Raw genomic sequence first — 25,317 nt, 5'->3', positions numbered from 1 at the left:
ATTTTTGCTTTTTAAAAATGCCTGCCTTGTTTAAACCCTTCCAATGAAGTTTGTTCCTGTTTCTGCCCTTTGGATGAAATAATTGCAGTGTTTTGTTCTCTAAAAATAAGCCAGTGTCTAGTCCCTCCCCCCAGTGTTGATTTTTTTTTTTAGTGATGAAAATGTCCATTTTCATGCAAGAGTCCATCCTTCAATTGCAGTTAGCTGTTTGCATGCTAACTGCCTGCCATGGGAATGGGCATTGCTCGGCGTCTCTTCTGTGTTCCTCCTTGTACGTAAGCCCTGCTCTTTCAGTTGGCTAAGTACATTTTTTCCCATCCTGACCCATTACCTCTCCTCCCTCCTAACCCCCCAGCACACTTCCCCTAATGGTTGGTGGACCAAGGTTGTTCAGCTGAGGACCCTAAAACTGCTCTGATGGCATCCTCTCATTCCTCTAGGTGACCCCCTCTCGGTGGTCCTCCAGAACAGCTTGACACAACCCCAGGCATACCCCCCTTCGCTCAACTGATATCTAGTCCATGGGAAACACGCATGCATCCTATGCCCACTCAAATAACACATAGTCTGTGTGAAACGCTGAAGCCCCTCTTGTTCTGTGTGAGAGCAACTGGCCTTTTTCTCATGGATGCGGTATTTTAGCTGCATGCCATATACCAGCTCACTGATTCTCATGCCTTAGAAAAAGCTTCTCAACCTCATCACTATTGACATTTGTGCAGGGCACTCCTTTGTTTTAAGTGCGTGCATGCACACATGCACACCCGCACACACACACACACACACACGACAAAGAGAGAGAGAAAGAGAGTTTCAGAGGATGTTTAGCACACCCCTGTGTCCCCCTCCCCTATACTGAGTTGTGCCAATCAGAATGTTTTAGGCATTGCTAATCACCCTTGCTGAGATCTTTTGTTCCATAGCAAACGCAATAAGCTCTACCAGGGATCCTGGTGAAACAAATTAAATTCAGACCGCACCTAAGGTACACACTGTCTTTTCAAACAATTCCATTCTCTAAGTCCTAACATACTGGCCTCTCCAACTTCCTTCATAGTCTGGACATGGTTGGTCAGTCAAGGATCCTAGAACTGTTGATGCTGCCTTCCTTGTAGGAAGTAGGAATTTAGATACCAGTTTCTTCTGGTCATAGCCTAAAGCAACATAAGAAGTAGAATCTTTGTGCAAATGGCCTTAGGAAAATGGCTTTGGCAGTGAATTATTTAGAAGAAGGAAATATTACTAGCTTATTGATAAAATATGTTTTTGATTGCCTTCTGCTATGTAGTATGGAGGAAGATAATCTTTTGGATTTATAGTGTCAATTAATTGATTTCATCATTAGTGACGATAACTGAAGGTCTTGGCATCTACTCAGGCTAAGAACAGTCATAACATGTTATTAGCTTATGTGATGTAAAACTATGACATAAAAATCCACAAGCTATAAATAAACATCTCCCAATTCCTGTTTTTGTTTCCTCTGTGGAGAAGTTGAGGGACAAGGGCTGGAATGTCAGCTATTACATTTCGAACCTCAGAATGAATATCCTGAGGTTCAGAAACTGTAAACATTGCTTTATTTTAGTCGACAGAGCTAAACACACACACACACACACACACACACACACACACACACCTAAAATCTTTCATTTTACAAATGCAGTAGACAGTGTCCAAGTAGTGAAATGAAGTTAATAATTGATGAAGGCAGGTGCACACGTTGAAGATGAGTCTCGGAAGGAACCCGAAGTCTACATAACAGTCTACATAATTTTAGAGGTGAAGAAATAAAGCTGACAAGCATCTGAGTGGCCCGAGGCTACCAACAGCTGACTGACGGCAGAGCCGGGACGAGGTCCTCAGTCTGCTGACTGGAACCTAAGGTGCCTCCTGCCCCTCAGCTCTGCCTCTTCAGGTAGAAGCCAGTCCCTTTGGGTGCAGCGCCCATTCTGCTCTCCTGCGCTGCCTCCTTGAGGCTCTGAGCTCAGCTGTGGAGACCAGGTCTCCGGCCATGAAACACTGAAGATGCACATAGGGTGTGGGGAAACTGTAGGGACTGGAAAGTCTCCCCGCCCAGGACAAATGCTCTCATTCTTTGGTGCCTGCGTCCAGTCTTTAGTGATCAGTTCTTCTCCTTTTAGATATTGATGGCCCCAAAAACCTGGTGACTGACCAGGCGACAGAGACCACTCTCAGTGTCTCCTGGGAGCCGGTGGAGGCTGACATCGATAGGTACATAGTGCGCTACACCTCTGCTGATGGCGAGACCAGAGAGGTGCCCGTGTCTAAGGAGAAGAGCAGCACTGTCCTGACGGGCCTGAGGCCGGGCGTGGAGTACAAGGTTGATGTGTGGGCCCAGAAGGGGGCCCAGGACAGCAGGAAGGCCAACACCAAGGCCCCCACAGGTATGAACCCTGAAGTTTGAGGATGTGACATGTTTCATGGTAAGCCTTTGGTGGGGGGACACTTGATATTCCTTCTCTGGCCTTGGAAGAAAGTAATGTTCGTAGAAGATGAGAGCGACAGGCTTCTGTCAGATCTCCCACACCATCCCTGCATGTCCTTCACACTTAATCTGGAGATACAGACCTCATGTTTTGGTCTTACTAAGATTGATGACTGCTCACATCTCCACGCTGTTCTTCTAATTGTGCATTTCCCTCACTGTCAATCACTGAATTGTTCTATCCGGAAGGTGAAATGGCATAGAGAAAGCATATGGTTCGGCGTTTAGGAGCTAAGTGCTTCAGGGAGATAGCTTTTTCTGGGGTTTTCTTGGCATGGGAGGATTTATTGTTCTGTTAGGGAGTAGATTCTCTTTTGAGTACTGTGTGTTCCATTTTGACAAGCCTAGGCTTGCAGTCATCATAACAGCAGTGGATAATTTTAAGGCTTTTCAGTTCTTTCATTTGCAAGAATAGCCTTACTAAGATGTCTTTACGTATAAAAAGCTCAGCTTTCACTATTACAGAGTCACACAGTCAGCCAATTCTTAGATTGTATGTTTAGAAAATTCTCATCACAATAAGGAACATGATGCGCATTCCCAGGTATTGCTCATTCCCTCCCCATAGGTAGCAACTGCTATCTGTTCTAGATTTCTCTGTTATGGACAGTTCCAACACATGGATTAACACAATATGTGGCATTGTATTGTTTACTTCTTACACAAAACATAGTTTCAGGTTCATCTGTATTATAACATACATTGACACTTATTTTTATTAAAATTAATATTTGTTTGTATAGATACACACATTTATTTGCTAGTTTGTCTTGGTGGCTATTTTGTTTGTTTTCATGTTTTGAATATCATGAAAAATGATACTGGGGCATTCATTTTTCTTAGGTAGATGTATTAGAACTGAACTGTTAATTCTGTATATTTAATTGTTGAGTTCCTGCCAAACTAATCTCCAAAGTGGTTGTGCCCTTTTACATACACACAAGCAAAGTAAGAGTAATTTTCTCCATTTAGTTGGTCGTGAGAAGAATCTGTTGTGTTGGTAGAGCAGGAATCTGTGTTTCCATTCACAGCTGAGAATTCTCTATTTAGGAGAGTACATTATTTCTGCAATTCTCACAGTTAGTGGATGATTCGTAGGGTTTGAGTCATAAAATACCCAAGAAATAATGTACTATCTTACCCTGCATGTATCTAAGAAGCAGTTTAACTGGTGAGGAGACTGAGCTTTAGTCAGCTGCTGAGGTGTTTAAGGCCACTGCACTGGAACTGCAATCCAGCTTCTCTAATTCTGAGTACATTGCTGTTTTCACTATCTTGGGCTACTGCCTTAAGGGTCCAAGAGTAGTTGTGGGGACAAGATCTCTGTCCACTAATCAACTGAAAAACAGTACAGGAGATGGGAAAACTGTAAGAACAGGAATGCTCAGCCCATTCTTAATGGTGGCTGGTGTGTGTGTGTGCATGTGTGTGCGTGTGTGTGTATGCAAGTGTGTGCATGTCTGTGTTTCGACAAAGTCTTTTTGAACAGCCTATGTTGATCTCAAGTTCATCATTTCATGCTTCCCTGCCTTGGCCTTCTTCATAACGGGTCTACAGATTTGAGATATCACACTCAGTTTGCTTACTAGGGGTTAATGATCAAGTTTTTCCTTTTAGATATCGATAGCCCTAAAAACCTGGTGACTGAGCAGGTGACAGAGACCACTGCCACTGTGTCCTGGGACCCAGTAGAGGCTGACATTGACAGGTACGTGGTGCGCTACACCTCTGCTGATGGAGAGACCAGGGAAATCCTTGTTGGGAAGGAGGAGAGAAGCACCATCCTGACGGGCATGCGACCAGGTGTGGAGTATCAGGTCGACGTGTGGGCCCAGAAGGGGACACGGGAGAGCAGGAAGACCAGCACCAAAGCCCCCACAGGTAATGGACATTATTCCTTGAGAACGTGACTGTTATCATCCTATGCATATGGGAGGTTATGTGTGGTTTCCTTCATGACTATTGACCCAAATCAGTGATTTGGAGAGAATAAGGGTGGCAGAATATTATCATACAGTTTCCAGCATCTCTCAGTGCCTTTGATATCTCTCTTTTTAATCAAATAATAATAAGAAGTGTTTAATTAAATAATATTCAATAAATGCTACTTCTCTTTTATTATTATCATTTTTATTAATTAAAACTTTCATTTATTTTATACCCCAACCATAGTTTCCTCTCTCTCCTTTCCTCCCATTCCCCCCTCTTCATCCCCCACCTCCTCTCTGCCCCTCTCCCATCCACTCTTCCTGTGTTTCTATTCAGAAAGGGGCAGACCTCCTATGGGTGTCAGCAAAGCATTGCATATCAAGTTCAGGTAGGACTAAGATCCTCCCTTTGTACCAAGTGAAGCTAGGCTAGGCAACCCAGTGTAGGGTCCCAAAAGTCAGCTCCAGCCTTAGAGACAGGCCCTGGTCCCACTGCTAGGAGTCCTACACAACTGTCACACATATGTAGAGGGCCTAGGTTGATCTTATGAGGGCTCCAGAGTTTATAAGCCCAGGTTGTTTCTGTGGGTTCCCTTGTGATGAGTTTTAACCCTCTTGGCTCATACAATCCTTCCTCCTTATTTTCAACAGGATTCCCCTAGTGCTTGGCTGTGGATCTCTCCATTTGTTTCCATCAGTTACGGGATGAAGGCTCTATGATGACAATTAGGGTAGTCACCAGTCTTATCACAGGAGACGACCAGTTCAGGCTCTTTCTCCACTATTGCTAGGGGTCTTAGCTGTGGTCCTCCCTGACCCTGAAATGTGCTCCTGTCATCAAGACATGTCTTTCACCACTCTCCCACTCCATCCTGCCCCCAACCCCCAACCCACCCAACCTATTCCTCATGATCCCATTACCAACCTCCCTAACCCTGCCCTCAGTTTACTCAGGAGAGCTCTTCTATTTCCCCTTCCCAGGGAAATCCATGCATCCCTCTTTTTTCCCTCCTTGTTACCTAACCTCTCTGGGACTGTGGATTGTAGCATGGTTATCCCTTACAGCTAATATCCACTTACGAGTGAGTACATACCATGTTTGTCTTTCTTAGTCTGGGTTATGTCACTCAGGATCATTTTTTTTCTAGTTCCATCTATTTGCCTGCAAATTTCATGATACCATTATTTTTTACAGTTGAGTACCACATTTTTTAAAAATCCATTCTTTGGGTTAAGGAGGATCTAGGTTGTTTTTCTGGCTATTATGAATAATGCTGCTGTGAACATAATTTTGAGCAAGTGTCTTTGTGATATTATTGAGAATCCTTTGGGTATATGTCCAAAAGTGGTATAACTGGGTCCTGATGTAGACTGATTCCCAATTTTCTGCAAAACTGTTATATTGATTTCCAAAGTGGCTGTACAAGTTTGTACTCACATCAGCAGGGCAAGAGTGTTCCCCCTACTCCACATTCTTGCCAACATAAGCTGTCCTTAGCGTTTTTGATCTTAGCCACTCTGACAGGTATAAGACGGTATCTTAGAGTCATTTTGATTTGCATTTCCCTGATGGCTAAGGATGTTGAACAATTCTTTAAGTGTATCCTAGCCATTTGAGATTCTTCTGTTGAGAATTCTGTTTAGATCAGTATGTAGATAGAGGCTGCTTGTTCGTTTCCTGGCCACCCAGACCCAAAATAATTGCACCGAAACTGTATTAATTAAAACAATGCTTGACCAATAGCTTAAGGGTATTTCTAGCTAGCTCTTATATCTTAAATTAACCCACCTCTATTAATATGTGCATCACTATGAGGTTGTAGCCTACTGGCAAGGTTCTGGGGGGCTCCTGCAGGCGTCTTTCTCCTTTGGCAGCTACATGGTATCTCCCTGACTCTGCCTACTCTCTCTCTCTCTCTTCCATCATGGCTATATTCTGTTAAGCCATTGGCTGAAAGCAGCTTGTTTATTAACCAATGGCAATAAAACATATTTATAGCATACAGAAGGGAATCCCACATCATCAGTCCTCATTTGTTAATTGGATTATTTGATATTTTGATGTCTAGTTTCTTGAATTCTTTATATATTTTGGAGATTAGCCCAAATGATGTGGGATTGGTGAAGATCTTTTCCCATTCTGTAGACTGCTGCTTTGTCTTATTGACTGTGTCCTTTGCCTTACAGAAGTGTCGCAGTTTCGGGAGGCCCCATTGATTAATTGTAGATCTCGGTGTCTGGGCTCCTGGTGTTATATTTAGGAAGTGGTCTCCTGTGGTAGTGTGTTCAAGGCTACTTCCCACTTTCTCTTCTATCACCTTCAGTGTATCTGGATTTATGTTGAGGTCTGTGATCCACTTGGACTTGAGTTTTGTGCATGGTGATAGAGATGGATCTATTTGCATTCTTCTACATGTTGACATCCAGTTATGCCAGCACCATTTGTTGAGGATGCTTTTGTTTTCCATTGTGTAATTTTGGCTTCTTTGTCAAAAAATAGGTGTTTTTAGGGACATATTATCTCTTAATGAGGACCTCATGTGCAACCTTATACTTCAGCCTCATAGAGATTGGTGGTGAGCTGTGGATATAGCTCAGGAATATAGTCCTGCATAGCATCAACAAGGTCCTGGGTTTGCTCTCCTGAATGAAAAGAAAAGAACCAATGGTGGGTGACTCCTCCGCAGGGTTCTTTCAGCTGAGTATTCCCATTGTGCTCAATCTCAAAATATTTCTTATTGAAGATATAGAAAGGATGTGTGTGTGTGTGTGTGTGTGTGTGTGTGTGTGTGTGTGTGTATGTATGTATGTTAGGGTCTGTGAGGTTAAGTACTCCAGGAAAACGGCTTTCCCTGTGATCATTTTGGAGTAAGGAGAGGATGTTGTTTTCTTAGTAGTAAACCCTCTTTGAGTACTGTGTTCCATTCTGAGGACTGCGCCATTGGTATTTCACATAGTATTTGGTAATTGGTATTTCACATAGCCTTTTCATCTCTGCTCACACATTTGCTAAGAACAGCCATATTAAGAGATAGTTCCATATTAAAACTCACCCTTTAAAATATACAATTCAGTGAATTTAGTGTGCTCACAGTTCTGTAACTATTACTGGAGTCTATTACTATAGTCTGTTCTCATTACCAAAAAGTACTGAGCTCGAGTTCACATCCTTTGTTAGTCACTTTTCAAGCCTGCTAACAATTGCTGTCTGCCTATTCAATAGAGTTCTCTGTTTCTACATCTCTGGTGGGTTTATAATCTAATGGCCTCTGGTGAGATGCCTTTCATTTGCCAGCTTTATTTGTGTGATAACATGTATCAATATGCCAATTAGTATTTCATAGTACATGCCATCACATTTGCTTTTCAGGTTGTTAGCTGTTTGACATTTGGATTCTTTTAAGTTGTCAAAGTCTATTATGAAGGATGTGATTAGGTCATCTGTAATATAAATATTTTTGTGTGTGCAATGCTGAGGATCAAACCTAGGGCCTGGTGCATGCTAGGCCAGCGCTTCACTGTATTCCCACCTTTCTGAGGACAAGTTTTATGCACATATGTGCTATCACTCTTCTTAGTATGCAACTAGGAGTGCAATTACAGGACCCTTTGGTGTTTCTAACAGTTAATTTACTAGGAAAAAGTTGTGATAGGATTCTACTTGTCCACTAGCAACAGATGAGGATTATGTTGTCCTCAGGGTGTTTGCTGAATTGGCAGAGCAGGAGTCAATGTCTCTGCTTTACAGTTGAGAGCCCCCTCCCCTCCAGTTCTATGAAGTGGGTAGTTTCCATAAGTCACATAGCTGATCTCTCATGGGTTTGATTTCAGAAATATTCACGCAATACTGAGCTATCTTATAATTTATTAACCTAGGCTCACATTTGCAAATGAGGAAATTGGTCAGGTACCAGTTGCCCAGGCTGATGGCAGAGCCGGGACGAGGTCCTCAGTCTGCTGACTGGAACCTAAGGTGCCTCCTGCCCCTCAGCTCTGCCTCTTCAGGTAGAAGCCAGTCCCTTTGGGTGCAGCGCCCATTCTGCTCTCCTGCGCTGCCTCCTTGAGGCTCTGAGCTCAGCTGTGGAGACCAGGTCTCCGGCCATGAAACACTGAAGATGCACATAGGGTGTGGGGAAACTGTAGGGACTGGAAAGTCTCCCCGCCCAGGACAAATGCTCTCATTCTTTGGTGCCTGCGTCCAGTCTTTAGTGATCAGTTCTTCTCCTTTTAGATATTGATGGCCCCAAAAACCTGGTGACTGACCAGGCGACAGAGACCACTCTCAGTGTCTCCTGGGAGCCGGTGGAGGCTGACATCGATAGGTACATAGTGCGCTACACCTCTGCTGATGGCGAGACCAGAGAGGTGCCCGTGTCTAAGGAGAAGAGCAGCTCTGTCCTGACGGGCCTGCGGCCGGGCGTGGAGTACAAGGTTGATGTGTGGGCCCAGAAGGGGGCCCAGGACAGCAGGAAGGCCAACACCAAGGCCCCCACAGGTATGAACCCTGAAGTTTGAGGATGTGACATGTTTCATGGTAAGCCTTTGGTGGGGGGACACTTGATATTCCTTCTCTGGCCTTGGAAGAAACCAATGATTGTTAAAGATCAGAGGGGCAGGCTTTTGTCATATCTCCTACATCATCTCTCTATGATATTTAACACATTAGTTCAAACTATTTTGAACCTCATATTCTCCTCTTCACTTGGCTCCCGAAGCTCAATGGTGATTGGCACATCCACCCACTGTTTATCAAAATGTCTGTTTCCTTTGTGGTCAGTTTCTTTCTTGGAAAGAAAATGCATTGCTAGGATCTGTGAATTATGTATTTCATTGAAATCAGTGGCTTTTGCTGTGCTCACTTTGGGATAGGGGAGGACACTGGTTCCTTAGAAAAGAAACCCTCTTGGGTACTGTGTTTTCTACTCTGAAGATCCTGTGACTAATTCTCTACAAGAACTGTTGATGATTCTAATTTTCATCCATGTTTCCTCTTCAAGAGGAACAGCCTTGCCAAGATGCATTTTCACACTAAAATCCACCCTCTGGAAGAGTCCAGTTCAAGGGATTTAGCATATTACTGAAATATTCATAGAACTATATAACTACTACCATTATTTCAGTGACATCATCAGCTGAGGGGGCCTCATACCCATCACCAGCAACTTCCCATCCTCTTTCCCTGCAGCCTTACGTAATAATTGCTGTCTGTCTCTATAGGTTTCTCTGCTCAGGACATTTCTTTTTAAATAAAAGTATATTTTTGCTAATTCTTGAGAAGCTCCTAATGCACACAGTGCATTTTGATTATTCCCCGCTCTTCCCCTAACTCATCCCAGATGCAACCCCCACTCCTCACCTTCTCCCAAGCTTGGGTTGTTATTTCCTCCTTCTATATAATCCACTAAATCCAATCTATACTGCCCACATACTCACGGGTATGGGGCCATCCATGGTGGACCTACCAGAAGCCACACACTTAAAGACCCTTTCCTACAACCCATCAACAACTCCTCAACTGGGCATCAGGTTCCATGAGTCCAATTTCCATTCATGCTGGAATGTTGACTGGCTTCATGTTGTACCTATCTTACGCAGGCACTCACAGCTGCTGAGCTCATGACTGTAGTGGTCTTGTTACATCCAGAAGATACTGTTTTTGTTCAGGTCCTCTGCAACTTCTGGCTCTTATGGTCTTTCTGTTCTTTCTTCCTCAATGGTCCCTAAGTCAGGATGTGTATGATATAGATGTCACATTTGTGGTCGAGCATTGCATAAATGTTTCTCCTCTGTACTGCGGCTAATTGTGAGTTTCTGTATTAACTTATATCCATTATACAAAGAAACTTCTCTGATGAGGCTGAACATTTGTTATACATGGATTCATATATCATGTGGCCTTTGGTGATTTACTTTTTTCATTAAACTGTTCCTCAGGATCTTCCACATTCTAGTATGAATCCATTCTTAATTTTGTTAGTGAATATTTCATTGTATGACTGGCTATATGACATTTTGTTTATTGATTTGTCATTTGTGAATATATGAATTGTTTCTTTTCTACTCTCATGAATAATGATGCCATAGCATTTGTGTGCAAGTTTGTTTTCAAAGACATATATGCCTAGGAGCAGAACTTCTGTATCATCCTCTTATTTAGTCCTTTATTATGCTAGTACATACATATAGTGTTTATACTAATTTATATACCCACTAGGAATAAATAAGGGCTTCTTCCTCTCTTCAAAGTAATTTGTTGAGTAGATAGTACCCCCCAGTTTTATAATAAAAAACCAAAACCCTCAAATCCAGTGAAATCTTTGATTTTTCCAAGACAAATAGATAGTTGATGAAGGTGGGATTTGATTCATGCAATATTCCTGGAATATTGACCTACCTTATAACATAGGTTAAGGTCCCCATTTATGAAAAAGGAAACTGAGGCACACTCAGGGCAGCTGAGCTGTCCACGTTCATAGCTGCCCAGTGACAGACTGGGATGAGAGTCTTTGTCTACTGACTATTAAAAAAAATGTATTTTCTATCAGCTGTTCTTCTGGGGTTGGGATTAGAACACAACCCTACTAACTCTGCATATGGTAACCATTCCATTGCCCCATGTAGCAAAGTTTCTTGTCAGATTATCTTTTTTGTTTGTTTTGTTTTTTGAGGCAAGATTTCTCTGTGTAACAGTCTTGGCTGTTCTGGATATAAGAACAGGAAACTCAGCCCAAACAAAATGGCCTCCATTTTCAGTGTCTATTCTAGTGTTTATTGACTAGTACTTTTCTTTTCAGATATTGATAGTCCCAAAAACCTAGTGGCCGATCAGGTGACAGAGACCACTCTCAGTGTCTCCTGGGAGCCGGTAAAGGCGGACATTGACAGGTATGTGGTGCGCTACACCTCTGCTGATGGAGAATCCAAGGAATTTCTTATTGGGAAGGACCAGAGGAGCACAGTCCTGACGGGCCTGAGGCCCGGTGTGGAGTACAAGGTTGAAGTGTGGGCCCAGAAGGGGGCCCGGGAGAGCAAGAAGGCCAACACCAAAGCTCACACAGGTAATGGACAACATAGTTTAGAGGTACGATGGCTGTCACATCGAGTTTTAATTTCTTCCTCTGACACAGATGACATTGGTGATTTTTGGAAGGGCAGGGTTATTTCTCCCACAACCAGCTTCATACACCACCTTTACTTCCTTGCAACTGGTTCCTTAGGTGTTGGACTTTCCAAACGGTCTCCAAACTGTCTGGCTGACTGTGTACCGTTCCTCTTCTTGGTGCTCGGATCTTTTTCTAGAGATGTTGTTTTTGGTTTCTTTGAGAAGGATACTAGAAAATATTTTTTTTTTAAAAAAAACACATTTTGCTTTAAGATTCTAGATTTTTTTCCATCTGCTGTTGCAAGGAAAGTTTTGCTTTTTAACATCCAAGTTTTATTTTAATTGTAAAACAAATTTGTCACTGTAGATGATAAGTCTTTACTGTCTTGCTAATGGACAGAAGCCTGTTTCTCCTTTTTGTTTGCAAAACCAAGGTCTTCAACTTGAATCCTCTGTATATTGCCTGTAGCAGGCCTTGTATATAGAGCAGTCTTGATATTACTTACTAAATGAATAAGAAATTAGTTTTGTTAAACTTCTAGTAGAAGTCATACCCTAGATTTTCAGATTCTGGTTGGTTGGGTGTCTTGGTTGGGAAGCTTTTCCTGGGAAGAGAGGTGCATGCATGGAGCAGAAATAAATGACAAATATCAGGTAGCAAATGAACAAACCCTCACCAAAATGGGAGTAGATGGGATGGAAAACCGCAGAAAATGAAAACTCTCACCAGCCAACAAGACCAGCAGTGTCTGCACCTGCACCCTGACCCTCTGAATGGTGCATATTGATATGCTGTTGTTGCTATCATCATCACCATTGTCGCACACGCGCGCGCGCGCGCGCGTGTGTGTGTGTGTGTGTGTGTGTGTGTGTGTGTGTGTAGGCACACAGGCCATGGCACATGTGTGGAGGTCAGAGGATAACTATCTAGCCTTAATTCTCTCCTTCTCCATTTCCATCAGTTTGGGGATCACACTCAGGGTGCCCCACTTTCGTGCAATCGCCTTTACTGACTGAGCCATCTTGCTGAGCCAATATCACATACTGACTAAGACTTTTCCTCATAGACATTGACAGTCCCAAAAACCTGGTGACCAATCAGGTGACAGAAAATACAGCCACCATCTCCTGGGACCCGGTGCAGGCTGATATTGACAGGTACATGGTGCGCTACACCTCCGCTGATGGTGAGACCAGGGAGGTTCCAGTGAGGAAGGAGAAGAGCACCACCGTCCTGACGGGCCTGAGACCCGGAGTGGAGTACACCGTTCAAGTGTGGGCTCGGAAGGGGGCCCGGGAGAGCAAGAAGGCCAACACCAAGGCCCCCACAGGTAAGGACTGTTGTTCACTGCAATCTGCAGGGGAAGATAAAGTGTTCTTTTCCTGTTCTTACACTGATGTGAAATAAATGGTAAGGGATGAGCAAACTCAGTTAATCAATAGAGGTTCATCTGCTACATGAATGGTGACACACATGTTTTGGGGTCTGTGATGCCAGAGACTGAATTGTTTTAGGAGGGGACTTTCCTCTATTTCTTCTGACATACAGAATGCCTGTCAGAGATGAGGAAAGTTGTAAACAACAGAAAGTTTTTGGGTTTATGGGTGTAGAGTCTGAAAGGCCCAAAACAAGAGTCCTAGTGTCTTGTGGCCTTTGTCCTGTAACATAACACACATAGACAAATGAGCAGATGTAAGACAAAGGGAGGGCAGGAGGTCTTGAACTTCAGCCCTGACCCGAGCTGACTTTCCCGCTCCTGTGGAATGATGGTAGTCCCTTTGTTAGAGCAGACCTAATCATAACCTAATCGCCTTTAAAACGTTCTACTTCTTAAAACCTCACTGAAGGCTTTGATGTAAAGAACAAAACTTTCATTTACTTTTAAAGAGAACAAAGTACTGTAATAGACCCGCTGCTGAGTGGTCCCATAATGTCTTGAAACTTTTTCCACAGCATATGTCCTTAATTGTTAATGCTTCCCAGCTATTGAAAATTACAGAACTAATGTAAAGTAAATATAAAAGTTCTAAAGTTATTGTGTTAAGGAACTGTTCTGAGACAAGATGTTCCATTAGAATTAACCTAATAGAAACTGTGTCACAAACAAACATCACCCTGGGAAGCGGGGACCCTGTGTCCAATAAGCAGCTAACTTCTCATCACCATCATTCAAGTGCCAGGTCTAGGGATGCAGTGACAGGCAAAAAATTATGTCCGCTGCTCTCCTGACAGCCAGTGGGAGAGACAGGCAATAAACAAAAGGAAAATTTGTAACTGTAAATTTTGACAAACCCTACGAAGGACACATGACAATGGTGCAGGTCTAGAGATCAATCAGTGGGTTGGAAGGCATGGGGCTTAGATGGTGTGAGTCGTAGTCGTAGGATACATTGTCAGATACACCAAAGGGAAGGCTAAGCAAGACTGCAGTTTATATAGAACAGACTGTACGTGCTTAGGGCTGACATGCTCATGTAGCTCTCTCTGTGCTGGGGGCCCAGGCTCCTTGGCTGTTGTGGATCAGTCACCCTTAGAGAACTGTGTTCATTTACTTGGTTAACATACACCTGCATTCCAGCCAATGGGAAGGTCAGGGCATGACTTGAATGTTACACACATCAGTTTTCAGAATTCTCTCTCAGATCCAAGATGTAGTTATAAGTCATGGAGCTGGAGGATAGTTGGGGATGCACAGTAGGTGCCATGGGGGAGAGTCTATAGGGTTGTTCCAACCATGATTTCAGTGGTTTAGCTAGTTCAGATATTCATTGTTATGCTGGTGAAACTGGGCTGGAGAGAATGTTTCCAGATTGATAAACATAGAGAAGACCTGGTTCCTTCTATTGTAATATCTAGTGTCTTGTTTCCCTGGAAAATGTAAACTTGGAAACTGGGGGGCTCTTAAAGGTATTTTCTTCCTTCCTTCCTTCCTTCCTTCCTTCCTTCCTTCCTTCCTTCCTTCTTTCCCTTCCCTTCTTTTCCCTTCCCTTCCCTTCCCTCTCTCTCTTCCTCCATCTTTCCTTCTTCCTTCCTCCCCCACTCATTTATTTAGTTTTTGAAATAAGGCCTCACTATGTGGCCCAGGCTGTGCTTGAATCTGTGCTCTTCTCGTCTCTGAACTGTGGGGATTTCAGGAGTGGGTCCCATATCTGCTTTACTCCTGTATTCATGAAAATTATACCACTATTAATGATAAAATTATACCAGTAATAATTACACTGTTATTAGCTCTTTCAAATGGAATAACTCTTGTGGAAGGAGTGGTGAGATGCCTTTCCATGTTTCTAAAGCCAGCCTTTTCTAAATCTTAAAAAAAGAAATTGACAGCCCCAAGAACTTGGTGACCAACCGGGTAACAGAGAATACAGCCACCATCTCCTGGGACCCAGTGCGAGCCACCATTGACAAGTACATGGTACGCTACACCTCTGCGGATGGAGAGACCAAAGAGATTCCAGTGTCAAAGGATCAGAGTAGTACCGTCCTGACGGGTCTGAAGCCAGGCATGGAATATACCATCCATGTGTGGGCCCAGAAGGGGGCCCGGGAGAGCAAGAAGGCTGACACAAAGGCCCTAACAGGTACTGTGATACTTCATTCTTGCCCAGAGTGAATCTCCCCCTGTGGATAGGGTGAGGAGGGGACGGGTGGGGCTGATGGCTTTATCTAAAGATGTTTTCCTAAGTGGTTCCATATTGACCTTGTTTAGGTGTTTATGTGTTCACACATTCATGTGCATGTATGCATGTGCATGGAGAAGTAGACATGGGGGGTCAGTTGCTTTCCACATTATTTTTTGAGATGGTCTCTGTAGCCGGTGACTGCTCATTTGTTTCCCGGCTGTCCAGACCCAGATAATCATACAGAAACTATATTAATTGCAATACTGTTTGACCAATAGCCTAGGAGTCTTTCTAGTTAGCTCTTACATCTTAAATTAACCCAATTTCCTTTATTCTGTGTATCACCATGAGACTGTGGCCTACCGGTAAGGCTTGGTGTCTTCTTCCTTTGGTAGTTACATTGCATCTCCTTGACTCTGCCTGCTCTGTCTCTATATCTCTTCCAGCATGGCTATATTTTGCCCTGCCATAGGCCAAAGCAGCTTTATTCATCAACCAATTAAAGCAACACATATACAGAAGGACATCCCACATCAGGTCTCTCTTTGATTTGGCGAGTCTGTCTGGTCAGTAAAGCTCAAGGGATCTGCCTGTCTCTACCTCCTTTACCCTGAGAATACAGACATGTGCTATTGTCCCTAGTTTTTTCTGTAGGTAGTAGGAATCTGAACTCAGATGCTCATGCATCTATGTGAAGCATTTTGCCCACTGAGCCTTTCCTTCAGCCTCATAGTTATCTTTTTGAGGTAGTCCTTTGACAGGTCGGGCAGGATGGAGGGCACATGGTGCCAGGGTTGTGTAAGTAATTCTTCCCCAGGCTTATCTGCTGAGCCCAGATGCCAGGATCTCTGCCCCGGCTTTGAATAAGAAACTGGGCTGGATCTCAGTTCCTACTGGGAAAAGAAAGAAGTAGGAAGTTCTAGTTTCAGTCTTTCAAGGTGGAGATGGAGATGATGGTGGAGCATCCTCCTCCGTGTCATCATCTGTGGATGACCGACGGTGCCTGGGTTGCATGTGAATGTGTGTGACGGGGCCTTTGGGCATAGATGAGCATTGTGCAACTGGGCCTCCCTGGGATCCAATGTCTGTGATCCCTTCAGGCATTCTGAACAAGGTCTCCTCTGTGGTCAGTAGAGGTGCCGTACATCTCTTGATGGTTTTTATTAGTTAAAATTAGCTAGCATTTTAAAACCCCACATTAAAAAATATAAGACCAAAAAATTCACTTTAGAAACTATGTGTAAAACAAAACCCAAACAAACCCCAAATTACCTTTCCCCTCGTCCCAGACTCCTCGGACTCCTGTGCGGCTCTCCAAAAGCAATGGATGGTTCTTGTCCTCCTTCCTTATCTCATTACTCTCTTCCTCTCTCCTGCTCATCCCCTCTTCCTCCTTTATCTTCTCTTCCTTTCCCCAATTTAAAATAATTAAATTACATTTCTCTCTCCTTCCCTCTTCCCTTCTTCCTTCCTGCTCTCTCCCTCCCTCCCTCCCTCCCTCCCTCCCTCCCTCCCTCCCTCTCTCTCTCTTTCTGTGTATGTGTGTGTGGGCGTGAGCACAGCACACATGCGGAGGTCAGAGAACAACTTATAGGAGCTGGTTCTCCCCTCCTTCGTGTAGGATCTGGGACTGAACTCAGGCTGTCAAGCCTGGTGGCAAGCACCTGTCGCCAGAGCCATTTTGCCAGCCCCACTTTTTCCAACTGTAAGAACAGTAATGTAACTTTTATCTTCCTGCTTCATAGAGATATGAACGTAACCAAGTCAGACATCCCAAGTCCACAGTTGTTAATCAAGGAGGAGGACGCCGAAACTACCTTAAACTATTTAAATTCTGAAGGAAATCCAGTCTCTCTATGTGATGGATAAAGTATGATCCATGCCAGATGCTGTGCTTTAGAAAATCAAACCAAGCTGATATTACAGAGACTCAGAATTTGTCAAAACAACCTAATTCAAAACAACAGCTGTCTGATTTCTATTAAAACACTGCAATTCAGTTCTCAGCTGAAATGCTACTGGGGAGAAAATAGCCTGGAGATGGCTTTTTGGGAAGTTCTAAATTAAAGTCGCCTTTTATGATATTTTTTCAAAATGGAAATTTCCATTCATATCTTGTTTGCTTAAAAAATATGAAGATTCTAACCAGCGTTGGTGGAAATTAGTATTTTTGCTGAGCTTTTGTTTTCCTTGTCTACACGTACATGCTCACAGACGTGTGTATTCCCTCTGGTACACACTCACAGACCCATGCATGCCCTCTGGTGTATGATCCCATGCATGCCCTCTGGTGTATGATCCCATGCATGCCCTCTGGTGTATGCTCACACACCCGTGCATGCCCTCTGGTGTATGTTTACATACCCGTGCATGCCCTCTGGTGTATGCTCACATACCCGTGCATGCCCTCTGATGTATGCTCACATACCCGTGCAAGCCCTCTGGTGTATGTTCACATACCCGTGCAAGCCCTCTGGTACATGCTCACATACCCGTGCAAGCCCTCTGGTACATGCTCACATACCCGTGCAAGCCCTCTGGTGTATGCTCACACACCCGTGCATGCCCTCTGGTGTATGTTTACATACCCGTGCATGCCCTCTGGTGTATGCTCACATACCCGTGCATGCCCTCTGGTGTATGCTCACATACCCGTGCAAGCCCTCTGGTGTATGTTCACATACCCGTGCAAGCCCTCTGGTACATGCTTACATACCCGGGCATGCCCTCTGGTAGATGCTCACATACCCACGCATGCCCTCTGGTACATGCTCACATACCCGGGCATGCCCTCTGGTAGATGCTCTCATACCCATACATGCCCTCTGGTAGATGCTCACATACCCATGCATGCCCTCTGGTATATGCTCACATACCCATGCATGCCCTCTGGTAGATGCTCACATACCCATGCATGCCCTCTGGTAGATGCTTACAGACCCATGCATGCCCTCTGGTAGATGCTCACATACCCATGCATGCCCTCTGGTAGATGCTTACAGACCCATGCATGCCCTCTGGTAGATGCTTACATACCCATGCATGCCCTATGGTAGATGCTCACATACCCATGCATGCCCTCTGGTATATGCTCACATACCCATGCATGCCCTCTGGTAGATGCTCACAGACCCATGCATGCCCTCTGGTATATGCTCACATACCCGTGCATGCACTCTGGTACAAGTCCACATGCCTGTGTGACCCTCTGGCATCTGAGTGGGCAAGTCTATGCAAGAAAAAGAAAAGCCTTTCTTGTCTGCACTCTTCCTAGCTAACAGCTCTCCCACCTCGCATTCTGAAACAGAGTCTGTCTGACTCTATAGGCCAGGAAGGCCTCCGGCCTTACTCTCTGAAATCCTCCTGGCTCAGCCTCTTGAGTGCTGGGATGAGAGATATGCGTGGCCACACCCAATTTCTTTCTGCTTTAACATAAACACTATCTCTTATTTCTGTACTGGGTATATATGAAGGCCACACATTTAGATGTTTAAGAAATAGAATTTTGTATTTTTATATTGAGTTAATTTTATTCTCAGTCCCCTTACATATTAAGGCTCCTAATCCCAGCATGTAAGTTTTGGGGTTTCTCAGTGCTGGACATTGACAGCACGACATCTTTTCATCTCCTCTCCAGTGTCCTCTGAGCGGTCCCTAGGTTCTGTGTGCAGGGTCCTTTCCAGCCTGTGGCTCTCATCCTTCCAAATCACACAGGAAGCTCTGCCACCACCGAGAACCAAAGTGCCAAATTACACTGTTCCTATTTACCATTCTGGGAATCTCCTGGGGAAACGAGGTCCAGGGTCTCCCCCTCTAGACTACTCAAAGCCATATTCCTAAACCTTCCACTTCTACAGATCTGCACTTTTAGAAACAAAGGCTAGGGAGGCTCCGAGCAAGACCAGGACTACCGACTGCTTAAAGGCAGGGAGAGAAAGGGGGAAATACACAGAAAGAAGATCACTTAAAATTATGCATATTTTAAGAACAATTGTTACCTGGCTACTCATTTACAGAAATTGACCCTCCCAAAAATCTCCGTCCATTTGGTGTCACACATTCTGGTGGAGTATTGACCTGGACGCCCCCCTCTGCTCAAATCGATGGCTACATTTTGACCTACCAGCTCCCGAACGGCACAGTGAAGGTATGAGGAGTTCCCTGTACAACAAGCCAGCTTGACTGGTTGATTCCCTCACTGCTAAGCCATGCTATTTGTGAATACTATGTTCTCATTGTAAGAACTAACCTCCGTGCCTGCTCCTATTGACTACGACACATCTGCTGCCTGGGCATAGACCCCATTTTACCATTCACTTGTTCATCGCCTATCTTGCAATTCTAGGGGCTCAAACTCAGGGAGGTGTGCGTACTAGGTGCCCTCTGTTTCCCTCCTCTTCCTCCTGCTCCTTCTGAACCACCTCTTGCTTCCCCTCCTCCTAGTCTTCCTGCCCCTCCTCCTGCATCTCCTCCTCCTGTACCATCTCTAGCTCCTCCTTCACCTCCTACAGCTCCTCCCACATCTTCTCCTCCTGTACCAACTCTTGCTCTTCCTTCTGCTCCTCCTGCCCCTCCTCCTGCCCCTCCTCTTCCTGCCCCTCCTCCTCTTGTACCCCCTCTTCTTGCTGCTGCTCCTCTTCTTTCTCCCCCTGCCCCTCCTTCCCTTCTATAAATTGTTGGATCTGCTTAACTAACACTTTTAAGTTCCAGGAGGACTGAGAATTTTTTTCCATTTTGTTTATTTTTGTATCTAAAGCATTTAGGATAGTGCTTAGCATGTAGTTGGTGTGAATTTTTTGTTTTATTTTATTTTTGGTGATAGTTAGTCTTGAACTCAGAGCCTTGTATGTGTCAGGCAAATGCTCTACCACTGAACTATGTGCCTAGCTCTTTTCAGTATTTTTATTTTGGGACAAGGTCTCACTAACTTGCCGAGGCTGACTTCAAACTTGAACTCTTTCTGCTTCAGTCTTGAAAGCAGCTAAGGTCAGAGGTGTGTGTCACCATTTTTGGCCACCAATAAATATTCACTGACTAAAGGGATGACCATTATTTCAAGGGCTAACCTTCTCCAAGGATCTCTGAAGTCCAGCAAAGTTTTCAAACTTGGCCAATAGAAAATTGTCATTATCTCTCCTTGGCAATAAATAAAGACAAATAAGAAATAAGAAAGAAAAAATAAGGATACTAATTTATTTATTATTACAATTAGTGCATCTGACTGTCCAGCTTGGAGAGTTAGTCCAATGTTTATAGAGTAAGACATGTTCAGAAGAATTTATTCAAATACCAACTACTTCTCTGTCTCACAGATCTGATGATGATGACTGGTTTTGCCTCTTTTTTTTTTTTTTAATGTTCTTAGTCTAGCATTGTCAGCTTGCTGCTGATAGCACCACTGTAGTCATCATCTCTCCAAATCTGAAGGCACAGATCCCTAGGCAACCTGGCTGGTGGCGGCGCATGGACTTGGCTCTCAGCTAGCCCTTCTAGCAGGGCCGACTCTCCGTGGCATGGTCCTCCAGGGAAGTGACTGAGACTCACTGGGATTCTGGGCTGCCACTGAACTCTTGGAGAGCTTCTGACATCATGTTAGTCAATGCTGTTGATGCCCAGGGTGCTGGAAAGAGAAACTGAATTGCCTATTGTCTGTTACCTCCTTTGTAGGAAGTGCAGCTCCAAAGAGGTCAGCAGAGGTTTGAATTGCAAGACCTGGAACAGGGTGTCACCTACCCTGTTTCCTTGGTTGCCTTTAAGGGTGATCGCCGGAGTCGAAGTGTATCCACCACCCTTTCTACAGGTAATGTGGAATCAGTCCCTTTAAATGACAATAAATAGAGACAGGCATTGGAGAGGCCTTCGGGGGGCATGGAGTTATGGAGAAATAAAGATGGGGTTATGGATTCCAAACAAATCCACCCCATAGTGAAGGAACTAACGAGGGCAAAACTGAGTGTTACACCGGGGAGAGCTAGCCTAGGACATCGAGCGACACAAACCTCACTTAAAGGTGCATTTGAAGAATTGATGGGAGCAGAGGGAGTGAGAACACTAACATGTGAGTCAAGAATTGGAAGAAGCAAAGTAGTGTAGGATGCTATGAAACGATTTCTGGACAAAGTAAATTGCCTTGTAACAGGGAAAGCTGCATTGTTTCCTCTTCCTTCCTTCCCTTCTAATGACTTTGTCCTGCTTGCTCTCAGTGGATGCCCGTTATCCACACCCCTCAGACTGCAGTCAGGTTCAGCAGAACACCGATGCTGCCAGTGGCCTCTACACGATCTACCTAAATGGCGACGCCAATCAGCCCATGCAGGTGTACTGTGACATGGACACGGATGGAGGCGGCTGGATTGTGAGTCCTAATGGTGCCCAGAGGCGCCCGTGGAATACCTTCTTTCTTAATCTAGGGAGATGGTCACTGCTGCCCCAGGGAGGTTCTCTTTCTTCTCTGCCAGTGGGAGAAAGGAGCTTTAATGACTTGCAGTTGTTTGCAGAGAGATCCTATCCCATTGTAAGGAAAGAATTTAGGGCTTAATTTGGTCCTGTGACAGGCATAGTTCTTCAAAGTACTTTAAAACACTAGACCTTCACATGATGCTTTAGTGTGAGAGGATTATTATCCCTATCTTAACAAAGAGAGACACTGAAGCTTACATGGTTGAGTAGGTCATACATGTCAGTGATGTTGCTAGAGCCACATTCCAGGAGTCATGCCTGCTAGATCCTTGGGTATTCTGATGGCTTATCTTAGGTCGACCAAGATGTAAATTCATGGCCTTTTTGATGGATCAGTCCTCTGAACTGGGACCTGGTCTGGGGTCTAGACTTTGGCTCTGCAGGATAGAAATATGATTCTAATATGATCAATTCTAATATATATAAATATGATTCAATTCTAATATTGAATTGAAAGATTGAGGCCAGAGTCAGGTAAACCTGGGCTGTGTCTAGCTGTCCCCTTCTATCTGGAAGTCTTATTATCTTGCTTACACTACACCACTCCTGTCATGGCTTGCTGATTCAGTCCTATGGGGAACCTTTTAAGATTGCAGGCAGATTGTTCTTTCTCCCTCACTTGGCTTCTCCCTGTGTCTGAACTGATGCAGGCTCTTATTTTCTTAAACTATAGGCAGCCTTCACCTGCTGTGCATTGCCACCCATTGTGGGAAAGAGAAAGCCTGGTCTCCTAGTGCCCAACTCTGTTCATTTACATGTTTGCTCAGGGCTCTTTGAGCAGCCACAGGTGAAATGATATCATCTGATGAGCAGCGATGAAGAAAACTTAATATCTGCACAGTGGCAAAAAAATACTTGAAAGTCCATTTCATCCAACAAATCCAACAATTGGTTGGATGGCAGAAAGGCTTGATTTATAAAATAACACAGCAGATTGTAACACGGGAGGTCTCCCACCTGAACAGACCCATAGGGCTGTGCCTGCTGCTTTCCATCAACACCATTGTAACTCTATGCATCAGCCCACTCTGGCCCAAAGCCCAATTTTCTGCCATTGTGCTTGTAATTGACCATTGGCTGGTTGTCCGTACTGTTTAGTGTGGCCTTTTTGAAAACTAAGCTTATACAGGGAAGGAGTCATTTATCTACAGCAACCGAGAGAAAGAGAGAGAGAGAGGAGAGAGGAGAGAGGAGAGAGATTCGTCTCTCTGCTTGAACAGCCCATGAAATAGTGCACAGATATTTAGTAAACAGCTACAGTGTCAGACACTGTTTCATTGTCTGACAACATAGCAATGAACAAGCCGATGGATGGCCGACTTCACGGACCTTGTCTTCTGTACAACCATGCAAATGAGCCTGACTCAAACACAGTCAGCTATAGGACCACTGAATTCAGTCAGCCTGTGTTTTATTTGGTCTCTAAGGGTCAGCTGTCCCTGAAAGATGACCTAGGTTTCCTCTGAGCTTTTAAAATCCTTTTATGGAAGTTGTTCTGTGTCCCAGGCAGCAGGAACCTAATTCGATGAACAGACAGAGGCCTTTGCCCTGAGGTAACGCAGACTGCCAGGAGGAGACTGGAAAGAACATCAGGGAACACTTAGAAGTCTCCAATCTTTCCATCTTGGAAGTCTAAGGGCTGCAGCAGAGGCTCTTTCCACAGGCATTTAAATGCAACCTTGACTTTTCTCTCCTGATTTAGTCATTCAAGACAATGAGTAATGTCTCCAGCACAATGACGGTGCTGGATTGTAGAACCCTCCTAAGATACTTTACCACCTCTTAAGACATTTTCCTATTCATACATAGCTCATTACAGAGCATCTTAATCTCTCAAATGCCTCAACCAAACTAAGATGTATAAATTATCTGTGTGGTCGGTACACTTAAAGATGATAGAATAAAATACAAACTAACAATTATTGAGATATAATAACAGCTTATTGTTATCCGTACCCGACTCTGCTGTTTCATGGTTTGCTCACCTTCCTGAAGCCTCCTTTGAAGCTCTTGGGTGATGGGGTCCAGCTGTACCTTGACCTGACGGTTTAGAGAGGTGAAGCATGGGCTGTGCTTGTGGCTCAGTTGGAAAATTGCTTGCCTAGCACGTGTGACGCTCAGGGACTATTCTCTGACATCACAGAGAACTGGATGTGATGTCCACGACTGTAATGCTAGCCCCTGGGGGGCAGAGGTAAAGGGAGTGGAGTTAGAAGTCCAAGATCATCCTTGGACTACGTGTGAGTTTGAGACCAGCCTGGGCTACACTGAGACCTTGTATTTCGGGGGGATGAAACTAGCTAACTTAAAAATGAAATTAGCCAATTTAATCAAGGATACATCTAGTAAGTGTGGAGATTCCAGAATTGGCTTCCCTAGACACACTGGCGCATTATTTAAAACAAAACCCAAACCCCAAACCTGCTCATTGATTGGAGATAGAGACATTGGTAATGCATCCTGAGAAGGGCAGGCTCAGAATCAGTCCCAGCCTTGGAGTGGGAATGCTAGTGGCACAGTGGATATACAAATAAGGAAGTGTCAGTACCACATCCAGCTAGGATTCAATTGTCGGTGGTACAAGAAGAATCCAGGAGCAGGCTTGACACAGGCTTCTCCCCAGGAAACAGGTCTTCCAAGTGTCCAGAAATGCTACCTGGGAAATAGAGCTGGAAGGGTTAGATCTTCAAACGTTCCTACTGAATGATGGGATTGTGTGTTATCCATTTTGGGTCACCAAATGGTTGTGTGAACATGGCTAATTTTCTGAGCTTTGCCATCTGTGAAATGGCATCGTTACTTTTTCCTCAGATCCGGCACTCAGCCGATGTCCAGTACATGGTTGTTATAAAGTAAGTGAATGAAGAGTGAAGGGGAAAAAAGAGTAGGGAAGTTTAATGAGTGGGCAGCTGAGGAAAGGAGAGTAAGAAGAGCAGTGCTGATGGACCGTGTTGATACTGCGTGCAATGGTTTTTCCTAAATTTTGCTCATCAGCACGTTGCCATTCCTAGGACATTTTTGTAAGACACGTGCCTTCTCATCTAGTTTTCCCAGAAATGCTGTGTAGACTTCTCTTTCCCACTTGGGTCTCTGCTTTACAGTGAGCTGGCTGAGATCAGAAACCAAAAGGACTGACTCACTCTCCCCTCGCCAGGCCGCGTCTGTGGCTGCCTTGGAGCCTGGAATATTCTCTTCCCATGGGTGTCTCTGTTGAGGACCTCCTAGGCCACAAGGCTTACTGGTGCTGCGAATGGAGTTTATGTAGGCGTCCATGTGGGGCTTGAGCAGGATTCTCACCTCCTCCCTCACTCCTCCTAGAATGTGAAGATCACACAACCATCAGGGTCAGGATTCTCACCTCCTCCCTCCCTCCCTCCTCCTACAATGTAAAGATCACACAACCATCAGGTTTCCTTTACCAGATTTAACACCATGGGTAGGATTTTGTGTTGGGACTTCTTCATTTAGATGAATACAAGAAAAAAAAATAAGCAGAGTTATAATTCTAGTTTTCGGTAAGTGGTCGCTAATCATTACTGAGTGAGCTAGGATGGCTTTTAGCTTGGCTCTGAAGTTCAAGTGGAATGATACACATTGCCATTTTCAATACTGTGCACAGGTGTGTTTGGGTTTAGGGACTTCTCGAGTTTATTTCATAAAAGGACTCTGATTTTTCTTCAAGAGGAACTGACCTT

The 25,317-nt window shown here is 44.3% G+C and overlaps 1 protein-coding gene across 1 annotated transcript in view; it reads left to right on the top strand.

Annotated features, from left to right (window-relative positions):
• Positions 1–25,317, top strand: part of Tnn (tenascin N) — a 62,257-nt gene that overhangs the window by 22,445 nt on the left and 14,495 nt on the right. Inside the window, exons 9-17 of the mRNA XM_075988366.1 lie at positions 2,145–2,408; positions 4,127–4,390; positions 8,669–8,932; positions 11,232–11,495; positions 12,607–12,870; positions 14,858–15,121; positions 19,180–19,310; positions 20,831–20,963; positions 21,367–21,518. Of these exons, the coding sequence (XP_075844481.1) occupies positions 2,145–2,408; positions 4,127–4,390; positions 8,669–8,932; positions 11,232–11,495; positions 12,607–12,870; positions 14,858–15,121; positions 19,180–19,310; positions 20,831–20,963; positions 21,367–21,518 (2,000 nt within the window). The remainder of the gene's footprint in view (positions 1–2,144; positions 2,409–4,126; positions 4,391–8,668; positions 8,933–11,231; positions 11,496–12,606; positions 12,871–14,857; positions 15,122–19,179; positions 19,311–20,830; positions 20,964–21,366; positions 21,519–25,317) is intronic.

This window comes from Microtus pennsylvanicus, chromosome 10 (genome assembly GCF_037038515.1).
Source record: "Microtus pennsylvanicus isolate mMicPen1 chromosome 10, mMicPen1.hap1, whole genome shotgun sequence".
Classification (NCBI taxonomy): Eukaryota; Metazoa; Chordata; class Mammalia; order Rodentia; family Cricetidae; genus Microtus; species Microtus pennsylvanicus.
The sequence above is the reverse complement of the archived record's forward strand: the minus strand, read 5'-3'. Positions and strand labels throughout refer to the sequence as shown.